This window comes from Sorghum bicolor, chromosome 1, assembly GCF_000003195.3.
Source record: "Sorghum bicolor cultivar BTx623 chromosome 1, Sorghum_bicolor_NCBIv3, whole genome shotgun sequence".
In the NCBI taxonomy this organism is placed as follows: domain Eukaryota; kingdom Viridiplantae; phylum Streptophyta; class Magnoliopsida; order Poales; family Poaceae; genus Sorghum; species Sorghum bicolor.
The window spans coordinates 8,246,584-8,268,954 of NC_012870.2; the positions used below are offsets into that span (position 1 = coordinate 8,246,584).

The 22,371-nt window shown below is 44.2% G+C and overlaps 3 protein-coding genes and 1 pseudogene across 6 annotated transcripts; 2 read left to right on the top strand and 2 right to left on the bottom strand.

Annotated features, from left to right (window-relative positions):
- LOC8060543 (CSC1-like protein RXW8) lies at positions 1-5,539 on the top strand. The gene is made up of 11 exons (XM_021462505.1): positions 1-390; positions 1,124-1,455; positions 1,793-1,939; positions 2,457-2,520; positions 2,617-2,826; positions 3,116-3,307; positions 3,454-3,752; positions 3,848-4,124; positions 4,267-4,542; positions 4,696-4,929; positions 5,058-5,539. Exons 2-11 carry the CDS (start codon positions 1,172-1,174, stop codon positions 5,316-5,318), a joined length of 2,244 nt encoding a protein of 747 aa, XP_021318180.1. The 5' UTR covers positions 1-390; positions 1,124-1,171; the 3' UTR covers positions 5,319-5,539.
- Positions 6,975-13,447, bottom strand: LOC8059973 (inositol-tetrakisphosphate 1-kinase 3). Of its 4 annotated transcripts, XR_002449272.1 has the most exons (12): positions 13,006-13,447; positions 11,167-11,248; positions 10,999-11,031; positions 10,745-10,865; positions 9,696-9,788; positions 8,483-8,590; positions 8,221-8,397; positions 8,090-8,145; positions 7,917-8,001; positions 7,670-7,739; positions 7,515-7,585; positions 6,975-7,406 (listed from the first exon to the last, which is right to left on the bottom strand). XR_002449272.1 is itself a non-coding variant. In XM_002466489.2 (10 exons), the coding sequence occupies exons 1-10, from the start codon at positions 13,188-13,190 to the stop codon at positions 7,291-7,293; spliced, it is 1,056 nt and encodes a 351-aa protein (XP_002466534.1). In that variant the 5' UTR covers positions 13,191-13,442; the 3' UTR covers positions 6,975-7,290. The 4 variants fall into 4 exon arrangements, 1 of the variants encoding a protein (XP_002466534.1); XR_002449271.1 differs by having other exon boundaries at positions 7,515-7,739; XR_002449270.1 differs by having other exon boundaries at positions 7,670-8,001.
- On the top strand, positions 15,666-16,871 carry LOC8060544 (annotated as a pseudogene).
- Positions 19,158-21,995, bottom strand: LOC110437353 (tubulin alpha-1 chain). The gene is made up of 4 exons (XM_021465783.1): positions 21,747-21,995; positions 20,592-20,826; positions 20,128-20,498; positions 19,158-20,030 (listed from the first exon to the last, which is right to left on the bottom strand). The coding sequence occupies exons 1-4, from the start codon at positions 21,837-21,839 to the stop codon at positions 19,374-19,376; spliced, it is 1,356 nt and encodes a 451-aa protein (XP_021321458.1). The 5' UTR covers positions 21,840-21,995; the 3' UTR covers positions 19,158-19,373.

Here is a 22,371-nt window from a genome sequence, read left to right on the forward strand (position 1 = left end):
AAAGGTTCCATCAAGCACTGTCACTATCAGTAAATTTGATTTCTCCTTGATTTTCATGGATGTGGTCGTAGTGGTGCTTCATCCGGACCAGTCACCCTATAGCCCCACGCTATCCTCTTAAAAAGAAAAAAAAAGAAAAAAAAAGGAAAGTGAAAAAAAAAACTTGTAGTATCGCACGCCTACTCGGCCGCATGCATGCTCCCGACGCGGCCGATTGGGCATTTGGGCGAACGGTTGTTTCGGCAAGGAAGCCGCGCCTCCGCCCGCCCGCTCTCGCGCCTCTCCTCCGCCGCCGCCGTGAACCTCAACCAGCCGCCGCGCCGGCGACTGACCATCACGCCGTATTCCTGCCGTCGCGCACCCCTGCGCCGTGCGATCCGCGATACCAAGGTATTAATCCAATCGCCCCACCGTGTGCTCCGACGATCTCCGTCCGTCAATGCCGGTCCCATCTCGTGCGCGCGCGTTCTCGGCTTCGCTGGGATTGTTTTAGGGATGTGCAGAACCGGCTGGAATTTGACGTGGAGGTGGTGCATTTGTTGTCCGCCGGTCTAAATTTATGATCCGTTCGATATTTTGAGCTGGGGTTTGGTTGATTTTCTGTGCATTTCAGTTGTTATAAGTTATCAAGCCAAATCGGAGACGAGGGAATTAATTAGCATTCTTTTCATCTGCATTTGAGGTGTTGCATTTGCTAAGAATTGGGCATCTGCATTCTTTTTTTGTTCATCAAAAAAAGGAAAAAGGAAAGAAAAAAAGAGAGGAAATTCGGTTTCAAGTTTATAATCTCTGTGTTCCTTGTAACCGAATGGACTTGGGAGAGGGGTGGCATCGCTACATGCAGTCTATCATAATAAGCTGCCCAGTCTGATTGTCAGCAACTCAGCATCATACTTGGGTTGCTTGATTATATATACTTGGCTGTTGGTTTCGTTACTTAGTCAGGTATCAGCACAGACTCTAGCATCAGACTTATTTGGCTATACACTTGTTAGCTGGTTTTCGTCATAGAAGTGAGGGATTATCAGAGTCAAAGGGCAACGAAATTCTGCTACCATATGAATGCAAGCGAAATGATAGACGGTTTAAAGACATGCCTGGATCTTCTATTGTGAATTTGCAGTTCTTTCATGGGTGGATGGTCAGGATTCCAAACTGGTAGAGGCGGGGGATGGAATTTTCTGCCCTTCTGACTTCGGCGGGGATAAACATCGCTGTTTGTGTGCTCTTCTTGTCCCTCTATTCAGTCCTCAGGAAGCAGCCTCACAACTTCAGCGTCTACTTTGGGAGGCGGCTTGCTGAAGAGAAGTTCCAGAGGCAGGACGATTACTTCTCATTTGAGAGGCTACTGCCTACTGCTGGTTGGATTGTAAAGGCATACTGGTGTACCGAAGAAGAGATTCGCCAAGTTGCCGGCTTGGACTCTGTTGTGTTCCTTCGCCTCTTCATTTTCAGGTTTTTCTCATCAATATTAATGCATTGAGCACTGCTTGCAACTCTAATGGTTTAAATCACTTGAATGGTAACTCATAAATGCATTAAATGATTTAAATCCATGGTTGTACTCAGTCATTCTCAAATTGGCTGTACACAAAGCGTTTCCCTAATTTAATATCACAAATATGTGGTGCTACTTGATCAACGATTTCTGCTTACTTTCAACATTTTTTTATCTTTTTTTAACGGACTTTTTTTTTAATCTTTCCTGTATGTCGAATGCACATGGATACAATTTACCATCTTGATACTTGTTTCTATCGGAAACTTACACGAGTATGTTCTTGTTCTGCAGCATCCGTATCTTCTCAATTACTTCTCTTGTTTGTATATTTGTTGTGCTTCCTGTTAATTATCATGGGAAAGAGATGAATCAAAATCATATTCCAGCAGACGCATTGAATGTTTTTACTATAGCCAATATCGTCGAACAATCTCAAAAGTAAGATCTGCGTCTTCATTCCATTTATACTTGATAACGCACCTTTACCTATACTCTGTTGTTATAATGTTTTAAAGATGGTAACATAAGTAAGGTTATACAATTATATGAAAGATTATGTCACTGCATCAAATATAAAGGGGAAAAGACTTGACAAAGGACCATTGGCAAATCTTTGGAAGAAGAGGAAAAAAATCGATCATGGTCCAACCATACTAACTATTCAGCAGTATGTTGTATTGTGAGGTTTCTTACTTCCCTTTCTCATGTAAAGCCACTGTGGGAATCTTTATATGTTGTATGGCTGAAGTCAAACTTAACACGTCTCCCAAATTGGACGAGTAACTGAACTGCAAGTTGGAATTATCATACATATCATTCTTAATACTTTCGTCATAGCAAGCTAATGACATTCCTATTGTTTATTGTTGTGACATATTATACATTTCATGCAATTATGCCCTCCAATTATTTTGATGAGACTTCTGGTTCTTTGTGGATTTTTTTCTTTGTGCAGGCTTTGGGTGCACTGCTCTGCTTTATATGTCATAACAATCTCAGCTTGTATTCTTCTTTATCATGTATGGTACACGATGCTCTTGCACTAATGGTTTTACCTTAAAGTTCCTGTGTTATAAACATCAGTCAGTTGATTTTAGAAAGTCATCACGTTACAGGAGTACAAGTATATTTCGAGGAAGAGATTGCAACATGTTACTGGATCTCCTCCAAATCCTGGCCATTTTACTGTACTTGCCCGTTCAATTCCGAGGTCAGACAATGAGCTGCTTGATGACACAATCAGAAATTTCTTTGTTAACTATCACGGATCAAGTTATTTGTCACATCAAATGATCTTTCGCAAAGGACATTTTCAGAAGTTTGTGGTAAGAATTCATTTCAGTGTCAAAGAATATTATTGGAAATCAATTTTTCTAAAGAAATATACTCGTAGAAGAACATGAAGCCTTTATGACATTCATTTCTTTAGAAAATTTGCATGATACTTGTTTATACTTAAGAGCCAGTTAAGTTCAATTCTTTAGTTTATTTTAGCCTCATGGAAAATGCCAATGAACTATGTTAAACATGTATTCAGGCTGACCTTAAATTCCTTGCATAGCGACGCAGCCTATATTGAGATTATTTGCTCAGGAAGGCTAGTTTCTTTTGTAGGATAGAGCAGAGAGGGCTTATAGGAAATTTGTAAGGGTAAGACTCTCCGTATCTGAGCGGCATGGAAGATCTAACATGTCCAGATGTGGTGTTTGTGGTGTAAGAGCTTCCTCATTTCAGCTTTACCGCAACAAGTTCATCGAGGCCAAGAAGTCGGACCTCACTAATCCGGAAGTAGTGGAAGCTCAAAAGGTTTTTTTTTCTTGTACCTTGTAATTCCATATAATGATATATTTCACAAGCATGCCGGTAGTCCTGTTATTGTCTCAGAATGTCATAGCAAAGCATCACATATGATTTCTGTGCATCAGCATGAATCCTGTTTTGCTACTGAACAGAACTGTCCCGGTGCCTTAGTGTTCTTCAAGACTCGCTACGCAGCTGTCGTCGCTTCTCGTGTACTCCAATCATCAAATCCTATGTTATGGGTAACAGATTTGGCTCCTGAGCCACGCGATGTATATTGGTCAAATCTCTGGATCCCCTACAGACAGATCTGGCTTCGGAAGCTAGCGACACTCGCAGCTAGTGTTGTTTTCATGTTTGTGTTCATCATCCCCGTCGCATTTGTCCAAAGCATGATGCAAGTGGAGCAGCTCAAAAGGATGTTTCCAAGCTTGACAGGTATCCTAAATAAGTAAGTTCGAAAGACACCGTTTTAGTTGCTGTTCAAATTTGAGGTTTGCACTTTGCAGTTACTGAGATGAGGTCCTATCTGATCTTCTTGCTTAGGTCCTTCTTCGCCAGAGTGATAACAGGATACCTTCCTAGCGTTACTTTGCTGCTGTCCCTGTACACCGTTCCTCCATTGATGATGCTCTTCTCTTCTATAGAAGGGTCTATTTCTCGCAGCGGAAGAAAAAGAAGCGCATGCTTGAAAATTCTCCTCTTTAACATCTGGAACGTCTTCTTTGTGAATGTCCTGTCAGGATCCGTAATCAACCAGTTCAACGTTTTCTCCAGACCAAAGGACATGCCGACTATGCTAGCTCAACTAGTGCCAAAGCAGGTGATGATTGTTTGCCACTAAACTGCTGGCATCTTCATCTTATTTTATGCCAGTATAATAAAAACGCTGGTGCATTCTGTACGTTGTTCATGCTCCTCTAGAAACTGACTCTCTGAGTCCTGACTGGGTGTTGTTTCGGCAGGCAACCTTTTTCATCACGTATGTGCTCACCTCAGGCTGGGCAAGTCTGTGCTCGGAGATATTGCAAGTGTACAACTTGGTCTACAACTTCTTCAGCAGATTTATATGCTGCTGCCATCAGAATACCGAATACGTCTACTCTTTCCCGTACCACACCGAAGTGCCGAAAATCCTCCTGTTCAACCTGCTTGGCTTCACGTTTTCGATCATGGCGCCTCTCATACTGCCCTTTTTGCTCGTGTACTTCTGCCTCGGCTACTTGGTATATCGGAACCAGGTGAGCACATTTTAGAAAGTATTTATACATACCATATGGTTAATCTTTTTTTTCCCTTGAAATTACTCTCTGGGTAATATGATGCTAATACCAGAAAATTCCTCACTCGTTCATCTTTATTTCACCTTGATTGATGAGTTTGTTGTCCTGCAGATTCTGAACGTGTACTACCCAAAGTACGAAATGGGGGGCAAGCTGTGGCCGATCATGCACAACACCATAGTGTTCTCGCTTGTCCTCACGCAGGTGATCGCGCTCGGCGTCTTCACCATCAAGCACTCCCCTGTGGCGGCAGGCTTCACCATCCTGCTCCTCGTCGGCACGGTGCTCTTCAACGAGTACTGCAGGCACCGCTTCTCCCGCATCTTCGAGGCCTACTCCGCCCAGGTCAGTGGCTCAGTGCACACAATGAACAATGTTTGTTTGTTGGCTGTTTCTCAAAGAAAATAAAAGAAAAGAAAAGAAAGGGAGCATTATTCATTTCTGTTCTTGTGTTGGCTGGCACCTTGTGGCAGGACGTGATCGAGCTGGACAGGGACGACGAGCAGTCCGGGAGGATGCAGGAGATCCACCAGCATCTCCTGGACGCCTACAGCCAGACCCCGCCGGGGGAGGGATCCTCAAGGGGCGGCAGCCAGGTGCCCATCGAGCTCATCATGGAGGACCCCGCGCAGGAGGCGTCGGAGTCCAGCCAGGAGCTCTGCGACACCGTGCAGGAGGTGTCCGAGGCCCACGACCACGACCACATCGTCGAGGACAAGGCGCATTCCGTGTAGATATAAATGGATCGATGATTTGGACGGACAATGCTGGATTCTTCGATGGGGTGTGTACGTATGTAGATCCTGTACAGCTTAATTTGCTCCCTGTAGTACACATATTTTGACGTAACGTGACAAGTTGATTTGTAGCGTTAGCGCGCGTAGCAGATTCGAAACTCGAAAGCAAATATTTACATTTATAAAATCTACAATATAGGATCTGTGTCTAATCTAATGGCAATCGGGTGTTTTGGACCAGCCCAACACTTGACTCTTTGTACATTGGATCGGCAGATCGGACGGCCCATCTTATCTCCTATTTAGGCCCCGTTTGGTAGAACTCCAGCTCAGGAGATAGGAAAGAGGAAAAAAAACTCCTATGAACAGTAAATACGTCAGAGAAGTTGGAGCCGATGGAAGCCCTACCAAACGAGACCTTAACCTAATCTTTGTTTCTCTCTCTCTCTCTGTTCTACCGAGTTTAATTAATCTTATTATCCTTTGCTCAAAAAATTATCTCATTATACATTAAGGGTTAATTGGAACGATGCTATTAGAGTTTTCTTAGTTCTAAAGAACACTATAATTCACCTATTTTGAAACATTTCATTTCATTATACTCATACACATCTCTAGCCACTTTGGACCTAGCTGTAGAGGCATGTAGTTTCGTTACATATGGAACAAACTCCAGCCTATCACCACGTTGACCAGTCATTCGGCTGTATCGCGGAGCTAGAGAGTGTGTGTGTTTTCTTGACATGAAGCAATAGCGAAGGTAGAGCAAATTAGAGAGGGATGCCTCTATCTTATACTTGTAAAAAATTAATGTACAAACATGGTGAATTGTCCTTAATAGTGTTTTTAAAATTTTTGTGGGTGCCTGGGCACCCACAAGCTACAATGTAGCTTCGCCCCTGACACGAAGGTCATCGTGCAAGGGTGAATGTGTATAATCTAATTGAGAAGAATGTCCACCGACTCTGCCTACGGGTTGTCTTCTCTTGACCGCTCGATGGCGCTCCTGCGCCGAGCTCAGCCTTCCCCTTCTAAGATACCGTGTATGGATTCCTTCCATGAACCCCTAGGGTATGGGGTTAGAGATTGAGATAGGGATAGGAGATATATTACATGTTAACCATCCATTCTTGATACCTCATTTAATTCGAGCCATTCATTCATTTTTCTTTCCTTATCCCACCCCCTATATCCTAATATCCAAACCCTGCTCCCTCATTCCCATTGAAAATGTCGTTTTCGACTTTCAAACTTCTTGTTTGATCATTCATTTTATTCAAAATTTTTATATAAATATTATTTATTTTGTTATGACTTGTTTTGTCAATAGAAAACTTTAACAATAATTTATTTATTTTACTATTTGTATAAAAAACTAAAATAAGACAAATGATCAAGTAAGAGATCTGAGTAAAAAATAACACTTTCAATAAAACAGATGAAGTATATCCTAATATCCAAACGGCACCTAACCGTCACCGTCAAATAGTGATTGGGTCCTTCCCTTGCAACGGCCGCAGCGCCACCGTTCGAATGCCGGACCCTGGCTGTCCGGCTGTTGCATCGGCAGCGCTACAGCCCTGCACGTTTTCGGCCGCAGCAGGAGGCATCCCGAGCGAGACGTACTAGTCCCTACGCTTGCAAGTAGGTACGTAATCCAAATCCAAATTCCCCGTTTATTTCGAGATTCAAGTCAGTCATAAATTCTACAAGTAGCTCGATTTCATCGGCCATCATCCAGACAAACAAAATTATTCTGAAGCATGAACAGTTAGCACATGTAAAGCAACAATTTTAATTACAGCCTGACAACAGTCCTTGCTTCTTTTATCGCAACTACTGATGTGATGCAGTGATGCCAAACTCCACGACCCATCATCTCCCATCATGCACAAGTACTTCTGTACGCACGCATTTTGCGGATGCTAGACATATACAGGGCCCCCCGCCGAGTAGCCTTCCTCACTTATCACCCTTCACCTGAGCTTAGCGAGCCATAGCTTGGTCGCCTCTTGTACTCTTTCTGGCCAAGGCTCAGCAGGAAGTCGGTGAACACGTGCTCGTACCCAGGCATTTTGCCGTACCCTGCGAGCATAAACGTCTGGTCAGCAGAAGGCAGCATAAGTTGGAAAGGGAGACTAGAAGTTAGGGGTGTATGGCTAATAGCATTGTAAAATCAAAGAATCTACCCACAAGAAAACAGGCTGAGCTGGGATAACTTCGTTGTGCCAGGTTCTAGCCACTCTTTGGACTCCAAACTGTTTCTAAAAACATTACAACGGATAGAATGATACAAGTGTCACAGCACAAGCATCACGTTCGTTCAGTACATCCATCAAGCAGTATACCTGGTATCATTAGCAATGATGACACGGAAGACAAACTACCTCTTTTCGCCAGCAGTGTTTTTCTCTCCAACTTTGATATTTCATATTAGTGTCAGCAAGTGAATTAGTTTAAAGACTTTTAGCTATAGTAAAAATAGGATTAAACAGGAGATTCTTCGATCAATGATGTCTAAAATGTTGAGGCAGAGGTTAGCTTTACCAAAACGAAGGATAGATTGTGCATGCTCAAGAATGTCAGATTGCATACCAGGAAAGTAGTTCATGTCTATGACATAAAATCGATCTCTTGTCCCGTGCTGCCTAATCATATCAATGTTGAATAATCTAAGACCCTGCCAATCAGGTGAAAGGAAAATCAAAATGAGACTAATTCACTCTAAAGTCCAAACAGGAAATAAGAAGAGGCAAGAATCACATTACCAGTCGGCGGCGCAGCTCTCGTGCCAAGATCTCAAGCAATGGTCTCGGAGGAAGTTCTGATAGGGCATGTTAGAAAATCAGTTCCCAAAAAAAAAACTGCAAGGACCAAAAATTGGACAAGCAACGCGCACCAGCAACACCAGGATCAAGATCTGCATCATCTGCACTGGCTGCAGCACAGGAGACCCTTGGAAACCGAAATACCCCAGCATTATTCAAGAGATCACCTTCATCAACATTTGGAAGTGAAAACCGACGTACAACCCTTATTGCATCCCCAACAATGTACACCTTAAACATGACACCACCTACAAATGACAAAAGCCAAAATAAAAGGTTAAATGGAACTGCAGATTACTCAAAAGAAACAGATTACAAGACTCATGAACATACCATGGTTAACAAATTCCTGAAGAACCAAGGGGGGCTCAAGTTTGGTCAGTGAAGTTGGATCATAAGCAAGGGATAGCTCATGGGACTTCGCCACCAAGGGTTTTGCCACTGCAAAGTTTTGAGGGTTAAAAGGTGGGAGATATAAGCCTTGAAACAGATTTCAGTGTCAATGATTAACCACTGCAGCCACTTCAAGGATGCTCGTGATATTTTAGAACTCACTTCCAAAATATTACCAAGACAGTTAATTTTCTCATTTATTTCAATAAATGTGCTGCAAGCTTACACACAGGAACCAGAAGCACTTTTGTACAAAAGACACTATAGGTCATGGAATGAGTAAGCCAGGATCATACCCAGAGTAGTATAATGGATAAGGAGTCAATGGGGTACAAATTTTAGTGTTCAGTTTTCATAGGCATTGATATAGTAAGTCAATTATATATAATTAGTGGCCTCAGAGATTGACTTCCACCATGTCATCTGTAACCTGCTCTCCTACCCATGTAATGGGCATATCGCAAGCCTCTACAAACTAAGAACCATATTCAACCATCGACAGCCAAATGGGGGAAGTTCTTTCATACAGTATTAGTGAAATTATTATTATTCAATCTAATATTATATGAAGTAAAGTCCCAAAGGGAATGATATCAGGACATGACAGTTGCACAATTGCTCTAACAGGTACAGTACAACTCAGGCTTTCTATGGTTATTTATTAGTCACTTATAACAGTCAACGAGTGTCATGTCACTACTAGGTCACTACTTTCCAGAAAGATAGATCTACAGCTATGCTATATAAATTCTCAGGAGATTTAGCACTAACTTTTCTGTAGGTATGGTTATAGTGTTAACCTCTCAAGTAAGCAAATAAGAATCAGTTTTTAACATATGTTAAACCATCTTACATTTGGCTAAAAAATATTTATGAATATATATACCCAAAATGTCAAAAGAACATGAACAGATTAGCCCCCCAAAAAACTCTCACAGTATTACAATTTCCTTAGCTGTTACATACATTACAATGTTCTGTTTTGGGTACCACACTGATGTAGCTTTTATTTGTGATCGCAGGGAGCGACATTCTTTAACCTTTTCTTAAATTTTGATTGTTAGAAAACAAAAGTCTACTCATATATACCTTGGTTGTTGACATTGAACACAAGTAAAATAAAGCATCACAAACAGCTAATGAGCAGACTTACCCAATGGGAGAGAGAGCCCCGCCCTCCTAACCGCAGCTGGTATTGATGAGGGATCAGTATTAACGAATAGCTGCTTAGGCACACGTACTTTACCTGCAGAAAAGAACTGCACCATAATGATGAAATCAGCCTTTAGAAAGGTTCTAAGAACCATCCTGGGGTGAAAGATGACCACAGTTTGTTGCCAACATAAATGGAGAAACAATTAAAACAACAGTCCAAATGCTTTTTCCGCCACATGTGGAAATGAAAAAAAATATTGTACTACCTAGTTCAACTGAGAGAATGTTCGTCTACCAAGGTTGGTATAGTAGAGTGGTAACTGCTGTTTACGTAATGTACTCTGGCTTTAGTATATCAAGTCTAAGGATTTTTTTTTGGGTGCAATGAATAGTTTTTATTCAGGGACATGGAGTATCATGAATAATAAAAACTGTTAGTATAAAAATAATACTTGCATTTCCTTACATATTCATAATTATTGATACGACAAATAAAAAAATCAAAAGTGGGGTACTGGGTAGTCATATTAACTGAAACAAGGTGTGCCTTTCGCTTGTGTAAACCGAGTTGCACCAACTTCTATGTGTTTTTCTGATTGAATAGCCATTTGCCCCCCTTCTGCACGTTGTGCCCCTTAACCTTGGCTAAGCAGAAAGAATGTTTGTATTGCTGTTGTCTTTTTCCCTCAATATCAATTCATGGAAAAGCGTATTCTTGAAAAAAGGGGCAAATTATATTATACAACCAACATGGTTGAGCTAAGCACTCCCGTTTTGATACTTATGGGATATAAACTAAATGGTACTGAAAATTGAGATTGAAAATCACATAAAGGCAACCTGTTATTTGGTCACTTGTACCTTCTTTTTGAACAGAAATATATTCCTTCTATCAGATGAAGCAAACATGTTTCTGTGCTATCATTGAAGGGCCAATATTTTTCATCAAACAAAAAGAATAAAAGAAATGCTGTATAACATGATGAAACTGATTGGTTTGTTCCAACAAACAATCAACAATGAGAACACATTTTTCAAAGAAATTACCATGACAATCTGTGAGGTCCAATTCAGATACTTCTTGAAGCATAGACTGGCGATCAAGCAAGTTTGCTATTGCGCCAGGTGGATCAAGAACAGTAACTTCTGGATGTGCCTCCCTATATTCCTATCAAAATGAGGCAAGATAATTTATAGTTTAAATCAAAGATATAAGGAAGCTGATTTTTTTTAGAACATTATTAGACACTTCTATCTAAAATAAAAAAAAAGTACTTCAAAAAACATTTCGAATTACTCACCTCCAATAATTGCTGCCACCCCTTTCCAGTCAACTGCAGAAAAGACAACGGAAACGTAACGCTCAGTCAAATATGGAAAATCTTAACAACATGCAACAAATTTCAACATCTCCAGGCTTAATATAGAATTATAGATAACTACTACTAGAATATTCCAGATTGGCTGACCTTATGAAGAACAATGTCAAATGGACCTTGATCAGACAATGGACGTTTCTGATCAATAGCGACAAATAAGATTCCTTTTTTCCTGCAGTACGTTTTAGATGGATAAGAAAGCGACAATATGGTCAAAAATACAAAACAGCTGCCAAATTATAACCAACTTTGTTCATCACCAGCACCTTAAGCATTGTGAGCATACAAACTTTTCTAATTCTATTCCCATTAACGAGCCAACTCCACATATGAGCACAGTTAAATGTTTTTCAATTGTTTTCAATGAATGAATAACCACATTCCGAAGATAATTTAAAGTTTGCATACAAAGAAAAAGCCTCGCCAACTGTTTCAGGAGTACAAATCATGAATCTAGTGGGACAGGACAAGAGTCCACAAGACTATGTTGCAAAAGAAAAGGTCACTATTTCAGTAACGGCACAGCACAGCTGCACATGTGCTATACCGATATGCATGTTTGCTACTAGCTAGTCAAACAGCACTAGAATATGCTCCCTGATTGGTGTATATCCAGAAACATTTTAAAAAGAAAGGACACAGTATATAATCATGAAACAGGCTGGACATCCAACACTACTGATTTCTTAAAAGGGCATGTGGATCAGTTCAAGCATAAAAGGTAATGTGCATGCTTATCACAGGTTACTAAAATATTCCTATAACACCATGTGGAACCTACATTATCTCCACATTCCACGTCCAGTCCTGATCCAAGTAATGTATGTGCAGGGATATGTTCCTAATTGTAACTCATCGGTGCAGGCAGAACGAAGTAGCATTATAGGAATATAGGATCACAAGTGATCAAGTAAAAGAAATTATCCTTTATATCTATGATGTATTGCCATCCCGGATCCTACATTTGCTTCCACGTTCTCCACTAAATTTTGAACAAATTGCTATCACTATGTGAAAATAAGGTTGCTATCAGAAGGGATTATAAAACTACCACACGATAAGGAATGCAGAAATGTCGCTTTCTTATCCCAAAAAAAAAAAATAGCAGCAACATGGAGATATGTCTAAGCACAATAGTGCATGTTATTATTATGTCACTGTAGGCGATGATTCTGGAATCTAGAGAACGAAGCTACTCCATTGGAATTGAATAAACATTAGAATCAGATTATCTACTGGTAAAAATTTAGAATAATTCTAGTTGGAAAGGGACAGCAAAGGTGCTTCCACTTTGGCAGGAAGGCACGAACGTCCAGTAAAAATCAAACCATATCAGAAAGCAGAGATTCGGTCAGACTTTTTCAATCTCAAAGGACGCTTTTCACCGCCTTCTGCACCAAAGCTCCACATAAAGTGCTCACCTTACCCCACGTTTTAATTCTCAACGAATACTGTTCAAGTTCGAAACTTCTTCAGTTCAGCGGTTTGCTAGTAGAGTCTAACTCAGGGAGAAAATGATAAGATAAAGCCATCTCGAACCCCCCAAATATGAGAAAACAGGGGGCGGGATCTTTGCCTCAAGAATATACCAAAACAGAGACAGGCGTCAGTGAATTAACGAAGTGGAAACAGTAGGAATAAAAGAGGAGGTGCCGGCGCGCTGCTGCTGCTAGTTCTCGATGGTACTAAAAAATCATCAAACAAAAACTGGTGGAGAGAAAGATCACTGTTCTAAGATCACTGTTCTATTCCGCCTAATTCCATCACACCAACATCAAGGACCCCCACCAGACGCTGGCTCCCAATGCACGCCGTCGCCATCCCATCCCAAAGCCCACCGAAATATCCCAGACGCGGCGCACCTTTTCCGCATGGACCCGTCTCTACCTAAACCAAACCAAGGCGGAGCACGTGATCCCCTCGCAGTACCTGGCGAGCCCCCGGAGCTTGGGTTGGAGGAAGCTCTTGGCCTTCTTAGTCGTGAGCGCGTACCCCACCACAACCTCCCTCGCGGGCGCCTGCACCGGCACCACCGCCTCCTCCGTGGCCGCCGCCGGCGCCACCGCCTCAGGGTCCACCTCCCCCTCCGCCCCCACGCACCCGCCCGACACCATCGCGGCGGGCCGAGGCCCAATAGCGGCGAGACAAACCCGAGCCGGCCGGCGAGGGGGGAGGCCGATCGAGGTCGAGGCCAGGCGGGCGGCGGCGAGATCGGGAATGCCGGGAGCGGAAGGGGACGCGGCCGGAGCCCTAAGCCTCGGGAGCGGAGCGGGGACAGGTGGTGTGTGTGGGAAGGGCAGGTCGAGGCGGCGAGTGGGGGGAGAGAGAGAGAGGAGAGGAGAGGAGAGAAGAGGAGGGAGGTGGGGGCGCCTGCGTATTTGTAGGCGGAGGACGGGAGCAACTTTGCCTCTGGGACCCTTGGAACCCAAATGTCTGCCAGATTACGGTCTTGCCCTTGTCCTCTTCTCTTCACTTTTCTTTTTCCAATTTTCCTTTCCCTTTTGTGCAGCGGAACAAATTTTATCCTGAAATCCGTATGGAACTTGCATTCCGAAAAATACTCTTCCCTGTCGTACTAGTGTGGATGCAAGTATAGTAGTTTGAAAAGAATGTAGCCCGTCTAATTAAATGAAATATTGTGTGTATATACTCCATCTGTCCTAAAATATAAGATATTTTAAGATTTAAATTTTATCCTACAATACTTGACCCTCTCACTTCTTAATGCACATTTTTCTTCTTTTAATACTTATTTTTATTTTCCAAATACATTTCTATTTTTATTTCTCTCTATCTCTCTCCTCCTTGTTTCTGTGCTTAATACTTTTTTACTTTTTCTTAGTTCCCGTGCTCAAAACTAAAACAGTGAATTAAACCCTGATCATGACTTATGAGTCGCGGACAAACGGTGTAGTATTCCCGGTGAAGAAATTCATTGCCAGACACAAAAAAAAAACTACTCCTGCCTATTTCCACACTTTACGAGTATTTCCAGGGTGCAAGCAAGGCAAGTACTAAAATGATGCTTAGCCGCCCAACCAGTGCGAGCCAACTCAAGTTTTTAAAACTAGTGGTGCATCCGCATAACAATTTGTTATTGCGCCGTTGCAATTGCATTGGCCCGCTCGGAGCTGGACGCGTTGCATTTGCGTACACGCATGCAGCGGGTGCAAGACATGGGCAACGCCGCAACGACGACCGTATATACGTATGTACACGCCGTACGCGTGTATATAGGTGGGGTTCCGGAGCAGCCATAACTCAAAGTACGATTTGTTGCGAGAGAAAACACTACTAAATAATAGAAAGATTTGACGGATAATGCAGATGTATAGCATCCGGGATCCGAGTCGAGACAGACAGTCCTATTTTGTTATTGCTACTACATGCATGATGTGCATCAGCTAGTGTGTAAGATAGTTCGAGGAAATAATCAGTCTGCCGTGACTTTTTCAGAAGCAACGATGCTCTGAATTGGAATGCAGAAGCTCTTATCAAACACAAGTGACTTTCGCACCATGCTTATCGCTTCAAAATGTCTAGTGGATGCATGGATAGATCAGATAATACGGGACTTGAATCTTGGTGCAATAAAGCGTGGGCCATCACGTAAGATGTACTCGAACAATTTTGTATTATTATTTAAAAAAAACTAAGCAGTTTGCTTCTATATGTGATGGTTGTCGCCGGCAGTCTGCCGCTTTGTCCGGCGCCGGCAGCCGACGGCCACTTTCTTTCCTGATGCCTGATGCTGGATTTCTGGTCGCTGTAGGCAGCTCCATTAAAAACCGCAAGTGACACTTAACTAATCCCGTGTTGATTGCCGATTGGGCTAGTTATAGCTTAATATCATACTATGATGAAGACCCATGTCGTCCTTGAACGATGTACTGAACAGCTCAACAAATCACGGGTCTTTATCAAATATCAAGTGCTCATTACCGGGGATTCGTCTTTAGAGAGAAGAATCATTCATATGAAAGAACGTCTTAGGGCATGTTTGGATCGCGATTGATGACTGTGCAGTGCTCATGGCATAGACGGTGCTTCGCTTCTTTTGACCGCTAGCGCAATGAACACGAATACAAACACGCCCTTAATAACCAAGTCCTGGCACTTACGCTTCGCTCCTTCAAGCAAGCAGTTTTTTCATTATTCAGTCTCATTCTACTTACTAACAGACTGCAGTAGAAAAATAACTGAATCTCACCGGGTTGGAACTGAATCTCAGTTGTTCAAATAATACGCATTCTGATATTTAAACGGCCTTATATTTTGCTTATACACGGACAGGATCAAGGCACGCGGATCCATGTGCTCCGAGTGATGTGCAAGGCTTCGTGGAATGCCGGCAAGGAAGCTTCCATGGGATATTCTACATCATTGCGGTGTTCCCCATCCCCATGGACGGTGCAATTTGCAAGCCCATCTGCTGATCTGCAGCAGCGGCCACCTGCTGACACACTGTTCAGAAAGTGGACTTCCTGCCCCAATTTTTTAAAATTTGAACTTTTTTTAAAAAAATTCTCATTTGGACCCCTAGAAAGCTTAATCTCAGTTTTGGACCCAGGGGGTCGACGCCATGCTTCATGACGTCGAGGTTACACGTCTCGACGCCGTGGCTTCTGACGTGGCAGAGACCTCGACGCCGTAGATCATGGCGTCGAGCTCTCTCCAACCTGGACCAGAACATTGCCGTCATCGTGCAGACCGTGTACTGCTTCAGGGCGGCTGACGACGGCGGCGCCGGCAGAAGCAGCGCCTGCGACGTGTTGAGGGAGTCGCTGGCGAAGGTGCTCGTCCACTACTACCCGCTCGCTGGGCGGCTGGCGATCTCAGACGATGGGAAGCTGGTCGTGGACTGCACGGGCGACGGCGCCGTGTTCGTGGAGGCCGAGGCGGACTGCGCCATGGCGGACATCGGCGACGTCACCGACCCCGACCCCTCCGTCCTCGGCAGGCTCGTGTACAGCGTCCCCGGCGCCAAGAACATACTCGAGATGCCGCTGCTTGCAGCCCAGGTACTATTTGCTGCTCATCTTCTGGATCGATGGACAGAGTTAATAACAGTGGGCGATCGATCGATCCATGGACATGCAAGGTGACCAAGTTCAAGTGTGGCGGCTTCGTGCTGGGGCTGGCCATCAACCACTGCATGTTCGACGGCGTCGGCGCCATGCAGTTCGTCAACTCGTGGGGCGAGACGGCGCGCGGCCTCCCGCTGTCGCTCCCGCCGGCCCTCGACCGCGCCGTCCTCCGTGCGCGCGACCCGCCGCAGGTCGACTTCCCGCACCACGAGTTCACGCAGATCACCGACGACGACGCCGACGACGGGGAGGACGAGGAGGACTCGGAGTCCCCGCTCCTGCACCGCTCGTTCCGGTTCACGCCGGCGTCCATCGCGCGCCTCAAGGCGGCGGTGGGGGCGCTGGAGGAGGGCCGCCGCGCGTGCACCACGTTCGAGGCGCTGGCCGGGTTCGTGTGGAGCGCGCGCACGCGGGCGCTGGGGATGCGCCCGTCGCGCCGGAGCAAGCTGCTGTTCGCGGTGGACGGGCGGCCGAGGTTCTCGCCGCCGCTCCCCGCGGGGTACTTCGGCAACGCCATCGTGCTGACCAGCGCGGCGTGCCCCGCGGGGGAGCTGGCGTCGTCGCTGCCGCGCGCCGTGCGGCTGGTGCGCGGCGCCGCGGCGGCCGTGACGGACGTCTACATGCGGTCCGCGGTGGACTACTTCGAGGCGACGCGCGCGGCCGTCACTGGCGTCGACACTGCTCATCACGGCATGTAGAACTGGATGAATTCTCTGCTATGTAGTTCAGAGCTCGACGCCGTGATCTACGGCGTCGAGGTCTCTGCCACGTCAGAAGCCACGCTGGCACAGCCAGGGACCTCGACGCCGTGATCCATGGCGTCGAGACGTGTAACCTCGACGCCATGAAGCATGGCGTCGACCTCCTGGGTCCAAAACTGAGATTAAGTTTTCTAGGGGTCCAAAAGAATTTTTTTTTCAAAAAAAAGCCAAATTTTAAAAAATTGGGACTTCCTGCCAAGGCTTGTTTAGATCCGAAAAGTGAAAAGATTTCGATACTGTAGCAATTTCGTTTATTTGTGATAAATATTATTCAATCATGTACTAACTAGGATCAAAAGATTCGTCTCGTGATTTTCAGCTAAACTGTGTAATTAGTTTTTGTTTTCGTCTATATTTAATGTTTCATGCATGTGCTACAAGATTCGATGTGACAGAAAATCTTGAAAACTTTTTGGTTTTCAGGGTAAACTAAACAAGGCCCAAGTTGTTGGGCATTCTCGCTAACTGGCAGCTTTTGAGAAGAGAGCTCCAGAACTCCAGATTCCTGGAACTGCTTCCTTCCAAACGAACGGAAGATGAGTGGAATTGCTCCTCCTCCGCTGTCAGTAAGCACTATCCGATGTGTGGATGAATATGACGCGAGCGCCTGGCGTCATCGCTCTGAATTGGTGCAGGAGTATTCCGTACTTCATTAACCACAGAAAATAAAGGTTTAAGCCTTTGAGTTTGAGGAGTTGTTAAGGCCTTAGTTCTCCAAATTTTTCATGATTCTCTGTTAAAATATTTAAACGTATGCATAAAGTATTTAATATACATAAAAAATAACTAATTGCACAGTTTGTCCGTGCAAGACGAATCTTTTAAAGTTAGTTAGTTCATGGTTGGACAATAATTACCAAATACAAACAAAAATGCTATAATGTTAAAGTCTCTTTTTTTGAAAACTAAACAAGACCTAAGTAGGAACCATTAAAGAAATTAATTATGAGGCAGCCGAAGTTTAGTAGGCATACGGATGTGGATCGAAATCATTCTGTTTCAAGCTGAAGTCGGATAGTGAGAACAAAGGATTACAGTGATGGACACTGTTGTGTAAAACGACATGATTTCGTTTTTTTTTCGTTTCTGATTGCAATAGGATGAAGGAGAGAGAAGGAAGTATTTGATCCACGAATGTATTATCTTGGCTTCAGATATACACGAACAGTGAACGAGGCGTCATCTCGGCATTGCATTCCCCTTGATCTTTTTCGGCCGGAAGTTATTTTCCTTTGTTCAATTGTATGTGCAATCACTAAGGCCGTGTTTAGTTTCTGAAGGCAAAAATTCCGCGATACTGTAACACTTTCGTATGTTTGTGGTAATTATTATTCAGACATAGGCTAACTAGGCTCAAAAGATTTGTCTCATTAATTCTAACCAAACTGTTTAATTAGTTTTTATTTTTGTTAATATTTAATACTTCATAGATGCGTTTAAAAATTTGATGTAACGAAGAATCTTAAAAAAATTTGGATGGAACAAGGCCTAAAGGTTCTTCACGTGACTGCTAGAATATCTCCAATTCTTCATCGTAGTCTCCTGATATTTTTCTTCTTATACGTCGGGATCTCGAGAAACATAACACTCAAGAATCTTGTAGAGTCAAAACATTTTTAAATTTGACCAAAATTATAGAAAAAAATACTAAAATTTATAATATAAAGTGAGTATACTATGAAAATATAATTAAGAAAGAATCTAATAATACTTAGTTAGTACCATAGTAATTATTATTTTATAATATAAATTTAGTCAAACTTAGAAAAGTTTGACTCTCTAAGATTCTTATAATAACTTATAATTTGGGATGGAGAGAGTACTCATTTGCCAAAGGAAAAATGGTACAAGAGTTATTTATGGTGAGTCCCTTTCAGTTCCACATCACAGATTATGCATGCAGCAAAGCTAGGTGAACCGGCATGGCAAGTGGATATGATCTGCAAGTCCAGGCCACCTCGACTCCACGGGACCAATTCTACCCGGACGAACACAAAAAAATGGGTTTCAGCCACGACTGCAACACAGCGATATCCGTGGCAGCCCAAGGACGAGACACGTCTTCCTTCGGCAGAAAGCTTGTGCATGCCCAAGACGATGACTTATTAACAAGAGTCTCGATGCATCAAACAATTCACTACTGATGACAAGACATCAAGACTAACCCACTACACTGATGAAACAAGACAAACCCAGGCGATAAAAGAAGTGCATCTCAGAGGTCAAGAGTCAAGAAGCAACAATATAGACAACCATATAACGGCTCTTAATAACCCAACAAGTCGCAAAGCAGGGAATTAACCACAAGTCTTACAACATCGGGTGTTGTAAACCACACAATGACAGATAAGTTCGGAACCCACAGACAAACAAGATAGTACGAGCCACTCAGGGCAGATCACGGGATAATTGCAGCAAATAGGCCCGACGCTGTAGAACCAGAAAGCTTCTAGTACTCGTCGCCCTCGTCACCATCCTCACCCTCGTCGTACTCAGCGCCAACCTCCTCATAGTCCTTCTCAAGCGCAGCCAGGTCCTCACGGGCCTCAGAGAACTCACCCTCCTCCATACCCTCACCAACGTACCAGTGCACGAAGGCACGCTTGGCGTACATGAGGTCAAACTTGTGGTCGATGCGGGAGAACACCTCCACAACGCTGGTGGAGTTGGAGATCATGCACACGGCACGCTGCACCTTTGCGAGGTCACCGCCGGGCACCACACTGGGTGGCTGGTAGTTGATGCCACACTTGAAGCCAGTCGGGCACCAGTCCACGAACTGGATGGTGCGCTTGGTCTTGATGGTGGCCACAGCGGCATTCACATCCTTGGGGACCACGTCACCACGGTACATGAGGCAGCAGGCCATGTACTTGCCATGGCGAGGATCACATTTGGCCATCATGGAGGATGGCTCAAAGGCACTATTGGTGATTTCAGCAACGGACAGCTGCTCGTGGTAGGCCTTCTCAGCCGAGATCACAGGAGCGTAGGAGGAAAGCATGAAGTGGATCCTCGGGTAGGGCACCAGATTGGTCTGGAACTCGTTCACATCAACGTTCAGAGCACCATCAAACCTCAGGGATGCAGTCAGGGATGAGATGACCTGCACAACATCAGTAACAGCTGATGGTTAGAGACAAAAGCCCATATTTCAAGCCATTTAACAGGAAGAATGCAGAAGCAGTAGACCAAGACAGTACCTGTGACACAAGCCTGTTGAGGTTGGTGTAGGTTGGGCGCTCAATGTCAAGGGAGCGGCGGCAGATGTCATAGATGGCCTCATTGTCAAGGAGGACAGCGACATCAGTGTGCTCGAGGAGAGAGTGGGTGGACAGGACACTGTTGTATGGCTCAACCACTGAGGTAGAGACCTGAGGGGATGGGTACACAGTGAACCCAAGCTTGGACTTCTTGCCATAATCAACAGACAGACGCTCCAAGAGGAGGGAACCAAGTCCAGAGCCCGTTCCTCCACCAACAGCATTGAAGACAAGGAAACCCTGGAGACCAGTGCAGTTGTCTGCAAGCTTCCTGATGCGATCAAGGCACAGGTCAACAATCTCCTTGCCAACTGCAAGACAAGCAAATCAAGTTTAAGTAAGATGATCATTACAGACTGAATATCCAAGAGCAATGTGAAATGAAGTTCAGATCAGTCACTTACTGGTGTAGTGACCACGGGCAAAGTTGTTGGCTGCATCCTCCTTGCCACTGATGAGCTGCTCAGGGTGGAAGAGCTGGCGGTAAGTGCCAGTCCTCACCTCATCGATGACAGTTGGCTCAAGGTCAACAAACACAGCACGGGGGACATGCTTCCCAGCGCCAGTCTCACTGAAGAAGGTGTTGAAAGCATCATCACCTCCCCCAACGGTCTTGTCACCAGGCATCTGGCCATCAGCCTGAATAGAATACAAACAGCAGTGTTATTTATGCAAATTGCAAAAGGAGACCATATAATTCAAATGCAGTCGATTAAAATGTATCATGTGCCTACACTAGTACTGTAGTACATCAGACAGATGCATAATCTTCAAGGTATCATGTGCCTGAATGACCGTTGTTTCAAACTATACACACGATTCCAATGTCCAAGGGAACCATGATTAAATTACAGATTACAAACATTTCAAACGTGTAAACAGCTTTTAGCCCTACTAATGACAACTAGGACTACATAACACAGAATGCCAGTCTGTATCCCATTTCTAACAGATCTAAACAGCTAAAGGCAATTGGGTTAAGGTGCCTAAGCCTGATGGGTACTGATTTATTGCAGATCTAATAACAATACCAATGGTTGTACATCAAATTAACATACTGTAGTCTGCATCTGTTCATCAAGGGTCTACATATAAACAGGCAATACAAACTTGGCCTATGAATATTTATATTTACAGATTCAAAGTAACAGTGCATTTAAACTTTCAGAGCACTCAGGTCTACCACACGTATAGGCAAAATCAGCAACAAATACGCTATATAATTACTAAATTTACTGGATCATGGAAAATAATGTGCAACATCGAGTAATCCCTATTCAAATATTCTATCCAAAATTAAAGAAAACAAATAATAGCGACCTGGATCAGACACCATTTCACCAGATCTACGGATCAGACTTAGCGAAAGCGGATCTGGGCAACCACCATCATATACAGCCAGATACGTACAGATCTACCGATATGAAATGCTATTTCCTCTCCCGATTCAATCCCGCAAGATCCAGCACACATCAGCGATGAAACTACCATACCGCTAACAGATCTACGTCAACAGCGCGATAAAGGAACTACGGAAGAAGAAATGGACGGATCGTTACCTGAATGCCATGCTCGAGGCAGTAGAGCTCCCAGCACGCGTTTCCAACCTGGATACCGGCCTGGCCGATGTGGATCGAGATGCACTCCCTCATGGTGTCGTCGGAAGGGTGGAACGGCGGCGGCGGTGGGAAATGGGAGAAGGGGGAGAAGCTTTGAGTCGCGGAGATAGGCGAGTACGAAGACGCCTGTCTCTGCGGTGCTCGGCTAGGGTTCCGGCTCCTCCCACTCGGCTCGCTTTATAGAACGGAACGACAGCCTGGGCCACGATGGATTGCCGGCGAAGCGAAAGCGAGGAGACGGTTTTTTGCGTTTCAGCCCCTAGAGTTTTGATTAATTCCACGGTTCGGGCTCCTCAACGGTCGGAAGGCGGCTAATCTGGGACTCTGGATCAAGCTGACATAAAAAGAAAAACCTTACAGGGGCTTAGGAGCAAAATATTTCAAAACTACTCGCGTTTTATTGGTACCTGAGTTGCGACTAGCCCGCGACCCACCGCTGCCTATTATTTGTCTGTTAAATGGGCCCCACAGACCTTCTTGTACTCCAATTTTGTGCGTGTCCACGACTGTGTGTACTCCCAAGGTGTGTGGCTCTAAAAAAGACCAGTTGGTGATCTATTCTCGG